A 14,747-nucleotide genomic window follows, 5' to 3' on the forward strand; every position below is an offset into this window, starting at 1 on the left:
AACGGCCCCATGGTACTGGTCATTCACGCAGGGGGCAACGACCTGGGCGTGGTTAAGGTAGCCAAGCTCATAACACTAATCAAGTCTGACTTAGAACGCTGCGCCTCACTGTTTACTAACCCGATCATTTTGTGGTCGGAAATCGTCCCCAGACTAACATGGAGAGGGGCTAAGGACTTAGCTGCGATTGATCGTGCGCGCAGGCTCCTTAACATGAGAATATCCCGCTTTGTCAGGAGTAAGGGATGGGCGGCACAACCACCTCGAGGGTGACACAAAGATTCAGGAGACAGGACGGAGTACACCTTAATGACATAGGGCACGATATTTTCTTGTCTGGTTTGCAAGACGGCATTGAGAGGGCGCTAGGGCTCTTGGTGGGTGGGGGTCGGAGTTCAAGTAGGGATACATGAACTCCTTCTGGCAGGGATAGTCCTTGGCCATTTTAATGTCGGTTTGTTTGGTGGTTTCCACATGCCCACTGCGTTTGCAGTGGCCGGCATCCGTTATAATAACAAAAAAGTTTGTTGTGAAGTTGGGAAAGTTGGAATACATGGCAAGGACTATTTCTGAAGTCGTATTCTTTAATAAAGCTGTGGCCGAACCCCACCCATAAAAAAATTGGTATCAGTGTGTTTTTCTTGTGTCATGTGTTTATATTGGGGTGAGAAGGTTGGAAGGGAGGGAACAAGTCTCCGCAGTCACTGTCAGGGCTGTACCACTAAGGGTGCTGCAGGCAGCAAATATGTGTAGGGGAGAGGGCTCTGAATACATACAAGCCTAGTTAGTCATTACTAAGTCCACACGTACCCTGCCAGTCACCAATGCAAAATACAGGAACAAACGATTCTCTGGCAGCGCTATTTGTACCATATAAAGTTTTAGCAGGAGACATACTATATATTTGCAACCTTTGAAAATAATTTCCTGGGTCGATTTGTAGCTGGGTCCCTGTCAAATAACTCCATGCGATTAGGGTGCAAATTAGCCACTCTGGGAATTTGTCAGAACTTATTCATGTTTGCAGTCAGTCAGAGGAATTTGGATAAAAAAAATTCCAGGATTTGTTCATTAACCCTAGGTGCCCATGAGGTGATTTTTTTGTGTGTGTTCCCTGGACAGAAAGTTTTCTCACAGTTTAAGACCGCCATAAAATTGTGTTGAGCTGGAGATGACTAACAGTAATATATCTGATAAGGTTAAAAAAAGATATACGTCCATCAAGTTCAACCTATTTGCATAAGTAAAACTGGTCTAGGTGCTAGTTGACCCAAATGAGTAATATATATTGTAGTTTTGCGAAATTATTTAATAGGTCTCTTAACATAATATAAACTATCTGTTGGTTAAGTATTCATTCTGGGGGTATAGTAAGCCGTTTATTTTAAAAATCCCTTAATATTTTGCCATAAAGCACCCAGAATATCATACTTTCTGGCTGCATGCACTCACTTCCTTGTATCTCATAAAGCTCCGCCCCTTTTTCTTTAGGAGCGCTTCTCTCCCCAAATATAAAACTGAAAGAGGTTCCTATTGGGCATGCTCATTGCCTCTTCTCCGATTAAAAAAATCAGGCATGCAGTAGGCACATTTTTGAGGCCATCGTAGTCGAAAATAGGAGTGCACAAAAAGTAAAATGGCATGAGCTCACCCTTGACAAGGAAGTAACTGAAAGAGCTGCTGTTCAGCTGCTTGTAGTAGAGAAATTAAATATATCTTCATGCAGAGAGAAAGGTATGTTATTCTGGGGGATGTACAGAGTAATTTTAGTAATTAAAAAAAAAAAAAAAGGTTTACTTATTCTTTAAGCCATTTTTCCAGTCACATACAAAACAGTGCTGAGCCATGAGCTCCTTAACAGAGCTGGTCCTGAAACTCTGACTCCTAAATTGTACAGGTATAGGATCTATTATCTATAGGGATTTTTTTGTAATTTGAGTCAAAATACGTCTGCTACCATTTAAACATTAAATAAACCCAATATGTTTGTATTGGCACCAATATTGATTCAGGCAGCTTAGCTAGGATCAAGTCCAGCCAGTAATTTGGCGCTTTCTGGATAACAGGTTTCAGGATAAGGCATCCCATATCTGACTCCTAAATTATGTAACAAAAATATCTGATTACACACATTTGCCCCTTATAACTGAAATATCTCATTTTTTGAATGGAGCCACACTCTGGACCCACTTCTTTTTACTACTAATAAAAACATTTAATATAAACATTTAAGTATCATATCCTCTGTCAGCCACTGACAACTTTTGTGAGTTAAGCCATAAACACCTTAAGAGTAGGGCCGTAACTAGGGGTAGGCAGAAGAGGCACCTGCCTAGGGTGGGGGGGGGGGGGGGGGGGGGCGCCCGGCAGGTACCTCTTCTTTCACCTACCTCTAGTTCTGGGCCCTTTCCCCCCATAGCAGTACCTCCCAGAACCCCCCAGTGATTGTCATTGCTTACCATATTCCCTAGGCTGGTGCTCCTGAGAGCAATCCTCTTCCTTCTTCTGTCTTTGCGCATGAGTAATAGAGTGAAAAGCTGAACTTTAACAAAAAAGTGTTTTTTTTTTTCACTCTACTGTCCATGCGCCGGCCCCGGGATAAGACAGGAGGAAAAGCATTGCTTGTTTGCAGCTACCCTGGGCTGGTGCGGTTTTCTCCTAACAGGAGCACAAATATAAAGTCTAAAATTTTGTCACCCAAAGTGATTTTACCTTTCCTTCTCCATTAAGGAAATACATTAAGGACAGTAATGATTACATTAAATGACAACCATTTCTGTTCTGTATTTTTACAGAACCAATCTACCTGCGTAAGTAATGTTTCTAGGGTGCTAAAGTCTGAAATTTCAACGTCTTTGTTGACCAAATGTATGTTATTTGCAACAAATATTTAATATGACTGAAAACTGTCAGGATCAGCGGGATTCGAACACCACTTGGGGTGTTCCTGTCGGCATGCATTTGCTTCTATAGCCACTGGAGGCATTTGGGCTCTGTCTGTTTCTTCTCTTGTCTCCTACTTTCTGTCTGCACCCTTTCCTCCACCCACCTCATTAACCTCATGTGTTTCCCATCTCCTAATCTTCACCCTTTATAAGCCTTTCCCTGACCATTGCCCCTTGCTTGGTCATTAATTGTTTCTCGTGACCCTGCCTTCGTGTTCCCTGTTCCTGTGTCTATTCTTGTTCTCGCTGGTTCCAAGCTCCAGTTCCGTGTCCTTATTTTTAGCTAGAAGTTAGCGGTAGGGACAGAGTGTAAACTTAAAAACTAAGCGAGACGAGGGGGGTCTAGACAATGATAGTTGAGGGGGGTTTTTTTGCCCCCCGGATTTTGTTCTTCTTTAAATGGCAATTTTCTATTTATGATTACCCAATGGCACATACTACCAAAAAAGTATATTTTTAGGAACATGGTTTAATTAGATAAAGCAGTGTTTTAAATATGAGCTGTTTTATGCCAGATATTGTAATACATTGTTCAGAGGTATCGTTTTCCTTTAAGGGGACCCTGCTGCATAAATTGTAGTGGCTTAACTAGAACATAATGGGACCTTACAACATTTTTTTTTAAATTCTGAGAAGACAAACTGCTTTAAAAGTATATATTTTAAATTCCAGTCAGTTGGGTTAACCTTTTGAGACCCCCCACAATTCATGGGCTTATCTAAATAAGTGGATGATTACTTGGGATCTGGAGCATATTCCAGATTTATATTTATGATATGATAAATTGAAATCAATTTGAAGTTTCAGCTCTCCAGCCCAATTCTACAGAGATACCATTGAAATAATTGAGTAATGGATCCTTTTTTTTTCTTCCTCTGCTGCCTCTTTCTAGCTTTTAAATAGATATATCACTGATTCCAACAGCCATTCAAGCCCTCTTCTACTCATCTTCCAGTTACTCATTAAAACCACTGCCTGGTTGCTAGGTTGCTTAAATTACAAGTCGGAAAGCTGCTGAACAAAAAAAAGCAAACTAATTTAAAAACACAAAAAATTAAGATTATATGCAGAATTTCTTATAATATCACTGTCTACACAATACCACAACTTAATATAAAGGTAAACTACCCTTTTAACTTCTAAGTAAGAAAAGCTGCAGTTCTGCAATGTAAAAAAAATATAATTAAAAAATAGCATTTTCATTTAGCTAAACTTGGGGTGGATGTAAGCTTAAAAAATGGTAAATGTGATGGTATCATTAATTGAATTTCATAAATATAGGTATAGGATCTATTATCCAGAATGCTTGAGACTTTGAGGTTTTTCAGATAAGAGTTATTTCCATTATTTGGATCACCATACCTTTAAACCCAATAGGATTGTTTTGCCACCAATATATCAATATTGCAGCTTAGTTACTATCACATGCATGTGTTTTATTATTTCAGAGAAAAAGGAAATTATTTTTAAAAATTTTAATTATTTGTTTAAAATGTGGTGTATGAAAGACAGCCTTTATGTAATTAGGAGTATTCTGGATAATGGGTTTCCAGATAACTGATACCATACCTGTACAGGTATGGGATCTGTTATCCAGAATCCTTGGGACCTGGGGTCTTCCCGTAATTTGGATCACCATACACCCAATAGGATTGTTTTGCCTCCAATAAGGATTAATTATATCTTAGGTGGGACCAATTACAAGTTTTATTATTACAGAGAAAAAGGAAATCATTTCCAAAAATAAGAATTTTTTGTTTAAAATGGAGTCTATGGGAGATGGCCTTCCTGTAATTCGGAACTTTTTGGATAACAGGTTTCCGGATAAGGGGTCCTATACCTGTACAATAAAAAAGAATTTACAGGTGCAAATTATGGAAGTGTGCAGCTAAATGCAACCCAACTTTTTCAGCCTTATTTCTGACTCATGCTTTAATCTGCTTCTGGAAAATTACTGGCTGACTCATGTGTTCTCAAAACAACCATTTGACTATAGTACATACAAATAGCATATGCAGTCAACCACACAAGTTACATGGTAGCACACAAAAGAAATTTAAAGAAGCATCCTAAAAAAAATTAAATATCGCAAAATGCTAAAGGGATTAAACCTGACATTGATATGACAGTTGATGATACACAGAATAAAACAAAACTATTGGATTACAATGAAAGATGTTTTTTTCTTTCTATATTATCCAAGGCAGCACATGAATTACTGTCTTTGTAACCTGTGCATTTTCTGACTTCAAGAATATCCAATAAAAGACTTTAGAGATGAATTAATATTAAGAGGCAACATACCACAGAACACAAATATGTCTAGTGAGGAGGATTAAAAAGGGAGGTGCAGACTGCCTCTGGCTCATTCCACAGGTGCCCTCCTCCCCCTTCCATAACAGTACTGCCTGAGGGGGTAAACTGGGGAGTTGTTATAACACGGATGAGTGCCTGTCATGTCCACATACTTCTTGGCACAAGATAAGGAAGGCAAATATCACCTAAATTTATAACAAAAAATGCAAAGTTGTGCACAGTTCATCATCCGATTCCTGGGTGCAGTCCTCCAAAATTTCAAGGTAGATAAATGAACAAACGGGGCGTTTCGCTCAGGACTGAGCTAAGTCCTGAGCGAAGGGGCCCGTTTGTGCATTTATAAAATATAGGACATATGTTCACCGTATTCACACGTTGTGTCCTTCAATGGGCTAATGAACCTTGTATACCTCTCTAGGGGCCACATTTATTAATCCACGAATGCTCCGAGCATTCGTTTGAACGCTCCAAGCGTATTTTGCTCAACAATTTTGTAGCTTGTGAAAATTTCGTACCTTGCGACAAAACTTGTGCGACAAAATCGTACTGTTGCGCCAAGTTCGAAAGTTTCGGATTCATTCAAGCTTCGTTATCATGACTTTCCTTGGGCCAGGTTGGAGCTGCAGAGTGCCATTGATTCCTATGGGAGGCTTCCAAAATCGTGCACAGAAGGATCAAAGTCGGAAAGGTTTTCCCGCTGTTTACAATCGTTCGGTACTTAAATTTCGGATTGCCAATACAATATTATTATGACTTATACGATTTTTTCGTAAGCATTTTTGTGATATTTGCGATCTTCAGAAATTAATGTATCCAATCTGAATTTGAATGAAGCCCTAGGTGTTTTGCAGCCTGCTGAAGAATTCGTTTATACTGGGAATTCATGGAACGAGTAGTACAGACATTTCTTTAGGTGTACTAACCTATGTAAAAAATGTAGCTTTTGAAAGATTAATTTGAAGTAGGACAAGATGTCAAAGCCTTTGTTGCAGGTGCTCGCTGTCAAAATATCATACTTGCAGATAGAATAACATTAAGAATTCATTCCCAGATGACACCAGCTTCAGGGGAAGTAACAACCACACTAGGTCACCAGTAGAAAAATAAGTCCTGGGACACCCTCCCCCATGTGAATTTCTTATTGGGATCCCATTTCACCCACAGCCATGGACCCACAGCTATGCTCTACCTAGCTGATGGTTTTCTGGTGTCAACTTAAAATCCACATACTTGTTATTAATAATTTAAATGAACATAATATAAGGCACACAAATTTGCACTAAGTGCAGTAACCCCAAGCAGCCAATCACCTATTTAATAGCAAATATCTGATTATTTTGGGTTACTTAACCTGTTACAAACTTTTTTTACATTTAATTATCCAATTAAATTTGCAGGATTTTTAGGACTATTGCATTTATTTTTACTGTATTATTTGCTTCACACTTCTTTTTCTTCCTATCTTTTACCACACCCAAGTTTTATAAAGTATCTACAGCTCCTTCAGAAAATATTAACTGTACATTTTTCACATTCCAGCACAGAGCTTGCACAGGTTCAATAAATTCTTTTGATTAGTGAACGCTTCTGGCAATGGCTGGTATCAGTCAAATAGTTTCATTGGACAAAGAGAGGCCAACAAAAGATTAAAATTTAGACAAGAATGGCAACTTTGCCCCTGAATATACAGCAGTAGTAGTGAATTATCTTTTTATTCACTGAATACTGTCCGGCAAGTTCTGCTGGGGGGGAAAATGGGACTGTTGCCCTGGGCCTGGTCAAATCAGAGGCAGGCATAATGCTAACTTATGTAAACTGCATAACTTATGTATAAACTAAATTGATAGTAGCTAAGCAAATATACATAAATGTATGTTTAAGGGTTTTAATTATAGATTAAATGTTTTTTAGTAACCTTAAGGCACATATATGTCAAACACAAGGCCCGGGAGCCAAATCCGGCCCACCTGGCTGTTTTATGTGGCCCTTGGTGAGTGTGTCTGACCATCCAGCCTGATCAATTTCCATTTTCCTCACATAGTAACTAAGAGTAAGGGGTATATTTATCATGCTGTGTAAAAAGTGGAGTGAAGCATTACCAGTAATGTTGCCCAAGGCATACAATCAGTAATCAGATCTCAACAGTAGCAAAGCCTCTATTGGCTGCTATAATCAACATCACCGGTAATGTCTTACTCCACATTTTACACATTGTGATAAATATACCCCTTAGTATCTTACTAAGTATATTAATAAAAAATTTGGCCCGCGATTTAGCCTGGGTTTTAGATTTCGGCAGTGATTGAGTTTGACACCCCTGCCTTAAGGAATGGTGCTTTTGTTCTGCAAGTCGCCAGGTTCTTAGAGTTCTGGATAATCTCATGTCTGTTGAAGATGTGGCAATTTGCTTACAAATTGTGTTCAGGCAACCCCTTTTACAGGGCCTTGCAAGTATAAGGGATAGTCAGGCATAATATAATAATTAGTGACGCAATAGAACATATGTGTAGTTGAGTAGGATGGGTGTTACATAGTCAGGAAGGGTGGAGGCAGAGACTTAAAATATTAAGCAAGCTTACGAGAAACAGCACTGTAAGTAACCTTTTTAAATGTTATTCCAAAAATGAAGAAGAGGCAGGTCATCTGGTAAAGACAACAAAACACAAGTAGTATTTAGGACCAAAACTAGGGTTAGGCAGCAGAGGCAGCTGCCTAGGGTGCAAGAGGGATGGGTGTGCAATTCCAAAAGTGGGAACAAAAAAAAAAACTTTTCAAATTATTGGTGTGGAGGGGGGGGGGGGGGGGGGAAGGGGGGTGAGTGAGTTTATAAGTTCCCACTGGGCCTGTGTGAGTGTGGTGGGGAGTGCCGGGTCAAGTTGTGTTGGCGCAAATACAACTTAGCCCGGCTCTGGTAGTATTTATATTCTGAAGGAATGGCTGCTATACAGGTCAGCGGAAGAGCATTTCACTATTGTATTCTCCATGTATACTGCGTTACATGGCCCAGATCCGCTCCCCCTAGGAGTGCTCGGCCTCTGCAGGGGGGGGTTAAGTGGCGGGGGCCATTGGGGGGTGCAGGGGCTCCTGAGGCAGAAGTCCCGGTGGGCCCTGCACCCCCCAGTCCAACTCTGGTTACATTTCAAATCTCTTTCCCTCAAATATATATTACAACTATAAAAATATAACAATATATACCTGGTGTCCTAAAATCCAATGCTGCCACCTTGTGCAAATCGATTGTTATACCTCCTTTTTTAATTAGCATTATGACAGGAGGCCATGCTGCAGTTTGCCATCACTTACCTTTGTTGTTTTGTTTAAATGATGGTAATAGCCAGGCACCTTAATGATAAACATTCTACCTTCCTTTAATAAAAAGTTTGCCGAAAGGTAAATATTGTTCCTATTATCATTATCATAAGTGTAAGTTTTTGTATTAAACACATAAAAGAATCGGTTGATTCTGGGACTTAGTAGGGATTATTAAAAAACAAACAAACAAAAAAAACTAAAAAAATTTTTTTTTATAATTTATTAGATAAATTCAGTTCCATCTCCAGACTCAATCTCTACCTCCCTCCTGAAACAGTGAAACTACTGAAACTTAATTTTGAATTTAAATGGTGTGCCAATTATGTTTTAATATTGGGTGTTAATGTTTTCGGCAACTACACACACCTTTCAAGAGACAATTACCCCAAATTATATTCTTCTCTGCTTAAGTTAATGGAAGAATGGAACAGATAACAGATATCCTGAAAAGGTAAAATGAATGCAATAAAAATGACAATCCTTCTCAAACAGAAACAGAAAAACCATCTTTGTATCCAGAAACCAGGGAGGCCAAGGGCTCCCAAATCTTGTACATTATTGCTATGCTGCTCATACCTATATTGCATCTAGGTCACAGGGCCCTCAATGGGTAGTGCTTGAGAACCATGTTTGCGATCGTTACATTGCAGAAGCATTAATATGGTCTCTTGAAGTACCTCACATTTACAAATCTAGCCCATGTTTGGAAACAACATTGAAAATTTGGGACAGAATTAAGTAATTGTCTTGTTTAATGACCTCATAGCCCCCTGCAGCTCCTATATTCCAGAACCCTTCATTTTCTGCAGGTCAAAATTTGATGGCTTTTAAATGGTGGCTAGATAAAAAATTGGTTAAGACCACAATATTTTTCCCAGTGAGAGGCCATGTGACCCTATTGTACCTTCAAGATCGATCTGCCTAATAATGAATATTTTAATTTAATGTCCTCTGGATCACCTCCATAATCTGTCTATTGATCCTAAAGACTGGTCAGCTATTTGGTTGTTAACTAAAGTAAGCTCCATTAACACAATTTTACTGGAGGCCTCATTTAAAGTCCTGTTAAGATGGTACCTAACCCAAAAGAGTGTTAGGTATATACTGTACATATACAAGTACCTCTCTCTCTATACATTATATATATATATATATATATATATATATATATACATTATATATATATATATATATATATATATATATATATATAAATTATACAGGTTATTTATGTCCTATAAACTATAAAAGTTTTTAGGCAGAGGAGCCTCATGGAGTTAACAATCAAAATTTAGATTCACTGATGCAGAAACAATGAATCCTGCCCAACACCAAGAGAAGCAGAAACACTCTTTTTCTTCCTAATGGGCTCCTACACACGTCTGTCAGTATTTGTGCTCCTGTGTGTTAGCTTGTATCCTACAAGGTAGAAAGCACAAAAATCTAATTTAAGAATCCTTAATGAGACTACCATAGTGTTTCCTATGAGTAGAATATATATTGTGACACTTGAACCTACAGGGGGATCTGGTTCAGTGTCTTAGGGCCGCTTCCCACAGTCTTTTAGGGTAAACATAGCAGTCACAGAGGTTGCTCTCTTAAAGGTAATGCCAGCAGTTTATTTTGTTACAAAACTTCAGTAACAAACACAAAATAAGAAACAGGAAAATAAACCCTTGCACCAGAGCGCTGACTAAACACAATTGGCAGCCTAACTACAGTCGGGTGGCTTTTCCAACTCCAACTTAGTAGAAGCGAACAAAATCAGAAACCATAAGTACCTTTCCCATGCAGCGCAGCTCCTGCTACCTGTGTAGTGGGGAAGAGACTCTCCCTCCCCACACTGGAGTCTTTTTAAAAGGCTCTCAGCTGCAGCAATCACCTTGCTGCTAAGGTCTGTATTAAAGGGCTGGGTTTGTGATTAATTATTCCATGTTCCAGGGTACCAACTATGCAAAACCCTGGGAGAAACATATCGTCCATCTACAACTAACCCAGCCATTTTATTACAATATCTTTAATACTATTAGGCAGGCTATACATTTTGTATTGATCTATATGAAGATATTTCTCATATAGATGTCTAAGGCAAAATAAATTTGCCCTTTTGAGAGCACCTATCACCTTCTAATTTTTCCCCTACCAGAGGTGCTGGCTAGTAGGGCCAACATTCCGGTTGGGGAAAACAATTGTCTTAAAGTCACTCCATCCAAAATTCTATGGTATTGGTACACTGGTAAAGGTGAAGGAAATTTGTGGCAAGGGGATAACTCTCACCTACAGAATAATCCTGGTCCCTTACTGTAGGTTAATGGTAAACGTAGCTAGAGCAGTGACCGATGTGAATGATGTATAATCTCTGTAAAGTGATGCAGAATATGTAAGCACTATAGAAATAAATAATAGTGAGTGGGAATGCAGGACTTTTAATACAGTGATTAGATACTTATTAGTGGTTTCAGGTGTACAGAATGTTTTAGTCCAGTCCTATGGCCACTGTATTTAGAACAGCATTAAGGGTTCTTATACACAGGTGTTTCTTCCTGTCTCTCCCTGTGGTGAATCTTTTATGCATTCCATCGCAGGGGAATGCAAAAAGAAATGCTGACCCATCTTTCAAATAGTGCTGTACTCATTGAATCACAGGCAATCAGCGACACAGGAAGAAACCTCCATGTATAAAGGCCTTAAAACTGGACCCATTAGCTTTGCAGCAAATCACAGAGCTCCACAAGTCCTTTACTAATTGTAAGTGTAAAATGCCTGACAATTAGTAAAGGACACATTGTTTAACACCACTATGGTAGGGGTTATAGCGAGATAGGGGTTATTTATGAAGAGTGCAACCATTATTACTCATGTGGAGAGCACTTCTGCCATGGGTCTGACTTAAGTCTACACCTTGTGCCTATGTGCCCCCACCTCTATAGTATTCTGTCTCTGCAGATCCTCAGCTGAAGACATTTACTTACATTTTTAGGCTTCTATTTTAATATTAAGGTTCCCAAGGAACTACAAGTCTACACAATAAGTATTAAAATTTATAGAACCTTGCTTCATTTGATTTCATTTTAGAGCTAATACTTAATTAAATTTGACATTTGCATTTAAATTAAAAATTAAACAAGACTTTATTTGGCCTTTAACTCCTTACAAACCCTTTATGATCTTATATATTTATAGTGGACTTTAAATTGTAACTCAGTGTTCAGAGCCCAGTGCCCATGGTGTAGCCGGCAGAGAAGCATTTGGAACAGCTCCTGCCGCTTCCTATTGCCTTCAATAGAAAACAAGTGACACTGCTCTTTATGAGGTTTTCAGCTTAAAATCAAGATATATTTATTGCTTTTTTTGTACTCTAACGGAATACATTAAAATTGCTGAACATACTGTTAATATATTTATTTGATTTATATAACCCTTAGGTGATAATATGCCGTTTTATGCTACATATCTCTATTTAAAATATTTTGTAACAGGGCACTCTTTTCTTTCATCTAAATAGTGTTCTAAATCATGTGCTTTTCAAGTCTTACACCACTGCTGAAATGGTAATTAGCATTACAGTTGTCTGCAAAAATTTCTTCTGTAGAAAATGTCACAACCAGAATGTTTGTAATACACACTCTATGAAGAAATAGCAACTAGCAAATAGCAACACCAACTGTTCTAAATTGGGAGCAGGAAGCTAATTCCCTACCAGTTTTGAAAACTGTGGCATCTCAGATAAGAAATAAGACTTATAGAGTATTCTGGGATTTTCAATGACAAAAGGGTATTTTATGTTTTTTGTCTATAGATTTTCTCATACATAGTACCATGAATATACAGTACCAAGTTTTCCTATATTGTTGGTATGAACCAGTGGAGTTTCAGTTTCATTTCTCTTATCTGGCATTTACTGTAATGGGGTTAATCGCCTTCCAAACTGTTTTTTTTCCAGTTCAGTTGTGATCAGATACAGTACACCAGAAATTAAGACTTTCCTTTATATGTTTAACATTTTTCTAAAATGAAAGCTTTAAGTCTAATGTTCGTCTCTCTGGTATTTCACTCTGGCAGTTCAGTGATTTTAGTGCAGATTCTGAACTACAATTTGATACATTAGTTAGCAAATATTTTAACAGTTCTAATAAATGACTTTGAAGTAATTCAGGACCATCCAACTAGAGGCCCACAAGTTTATATGGCCCCCAGTCTGTTCATAGGCTCCATAGACTTTACTATATACGACACCAATATGCTGTATGAGGTATAATTAGGCCACCACATAGGTGACCCCCTCCCTCAGTTAATACAGGGAGAGGTGAAATGGTAAAAATAAAGTTTTAAACATTAATATTAAAAAATGGTTAAAGAAATAGCAATTAAAAAAGTCTTTATTTCTGGTGTACAATCTGAAATCTTAAACCAACTAAAAATAAAGTGTTTGGAAGGTGAACAACCCCTCTAAAGCCTTGTGAATGGTTAAGTATATTAATTGTTCAATGCCCATAATTCATTTGCTTTGATTCACTGATTTCATTTGCAGAGTTATTGCTAGCACCAGTGGCTACTAGGTGAGAGAAATTACCCCTATGCGAGAAAATTCTCCCATTCCTGGATCATTCAGTGCAGGCTATTTACTGAATTGCGTAAGATACACGCTATAATATAAATTACTGCTTGTCCAGAAGAATTTGACAACACATGGTTTCTACAGTGAGTGATCTTAATTCTTTGCACATGAATAACAATATTTTGTGATTGCCCCAACAGAAATGGGTTATGGAAAATCCTTTGTGCTACATTTTCAGCGCTATTTCCTAATTTCTGTAGCTTCTATGGGTCATTGGCTTAGTTTGCCTTCACTATATTGCTGAAAAATCTTATAAACCTATATAAAGTCCCACCATCTTGCCAAAAGATTTAATTAGAAACATAAAATCATTCACTGTATTATCTGGAACCTCTATCATAAACCGCATCATTATAGATCCAACACCAGTTACTACAGCAGAGTTTGCTAATAAGTGGATTTAGTGCTAGTTAGGTAAGGTCAGGCCAAAATCCAGTTAGGGTGAGATATCGGGTTAAGATTGATTTGTAATTACTAGCATAATAACAAGATGAAAACATGTGATGTAGCATCACTATGTACATGCATACCACATGATAAAGGCATGCAGTCCATTAGAAAACTTTTAACAAATTAAGGGATATTACCTGATAAACAAATTAACTTTACTCTTGACAGCTTCCACTTCATCTTAAGACATAATTATTTCACTATGGATGACAAAATGTATGTACAATGGAACCGCTAGGGGAACTAAATTTGCACCGTTGTATGCAAATCTATACATGGCAGATTGGGAAGACGCCTTTATTTGGGGCTCAGATCATTACACACAGCAAATGATTTTATTTATTTGCTACATAAATGATTTAATATTTCTCCCTGATAGGCATAAATGATACTATCCATACAAAACTATATAGGAAACAGACAAACCGTAATGCATTGCTAGATGCACAAAGTGGGCATGATATGAAATTACAAATATTCCCTTTGATCAGGTTTTAAGAGCCAAAAGAAATTTACATAAGAGACCCACTATTGGACAAGAGATATGACAGTAGAATATTCTAGGGAGCAATCGATAGAGCAAAAGAAGTGTCAAGAGAACAACTGATATACAGGAAGAAAGAAAAAAGATATCACACAAATTGATGTTCCATTTATTAAGAGGTACAACTCCAAATTGGACACTATAAGACAGATTATAAGGAAACATTGGTTCCCACCACCCTTTGGAACATAAACTGGGTGTCATCAGGACTCTGCATCATTGGGCTGAAACTGTGGCATCCAATGCAGAGGCTAAAGAGAAGGAATACAAACATCTAAAAGGAGCTCTGAGTACCCAGACTGGGCTTTTATCAAAACTAAATCAAAGACAAACAAAAAGACCAGACCAACAAACAGAAGTGAGGAACACAGCAGGCGAAGCAACAAAGCCATCCCATATGTTGCTGGAACATCAGAAAAACTTTAGAATTTTCAACAAACATCGCATTCCTGTGTTTTTCAAACTCAGCAACACTCTGAGACAAAAGCTGGTGCACCCTAAAGACCCTACACCAAAGCACATGAAAAGTAATGTGGTTTAGGCTGTCCAGCGTAGTGAAGAG

The 14,747-nt window shown here is 38.1% G+C and overlaps 1 protein-coding gene across 5 annotated transcripts in view; it reads right to left on the reverse strand.

The window, feature by feature from the left end:
* Positions 1 to 14,747, reverse strand: part of crybg1 (crystallin beta-gamma domain containing 1) — a 154,711-nt gene that overhangs the window by 71,741 nt on the left and 68,223 nt on the right. Inside the window, exon 1 of one of the 5 annotated variants that reach the window (XM_002937162.5) lies at positions 10,355 to 10,395. The exons of the other annotated variants lie outside the window; for them this stretch is intronic. Coding sequence (XP_002937208.3) covers positions 10,355 to 10,363 — 9 coding nt within the window. The 5' untranslated portion in view covers positions 10,364 to 10,395. Of the gene's footprint in view, positions 1 to 10,354; positions 10,396 to 14,747 lie in introns of those variants that run through there. 5 annotated transcript variants of the gene reach the window in all.

Source organism: Xenopus tropicalis, chromosome 5 (assembly GCF_000004195.4).
Source record: "Xenopus tropicalis strain Nigerian chromosome 5, UCB_Xtro_10.0, whole genome shotgun sequence".
NCBI classification, from domain to species: domain Eukaryota; kingdom Metazoa; phylum Chordata; class Amphibia; order Anura; family Pipidae; genus Xenopus; species Xenopus tropicalis.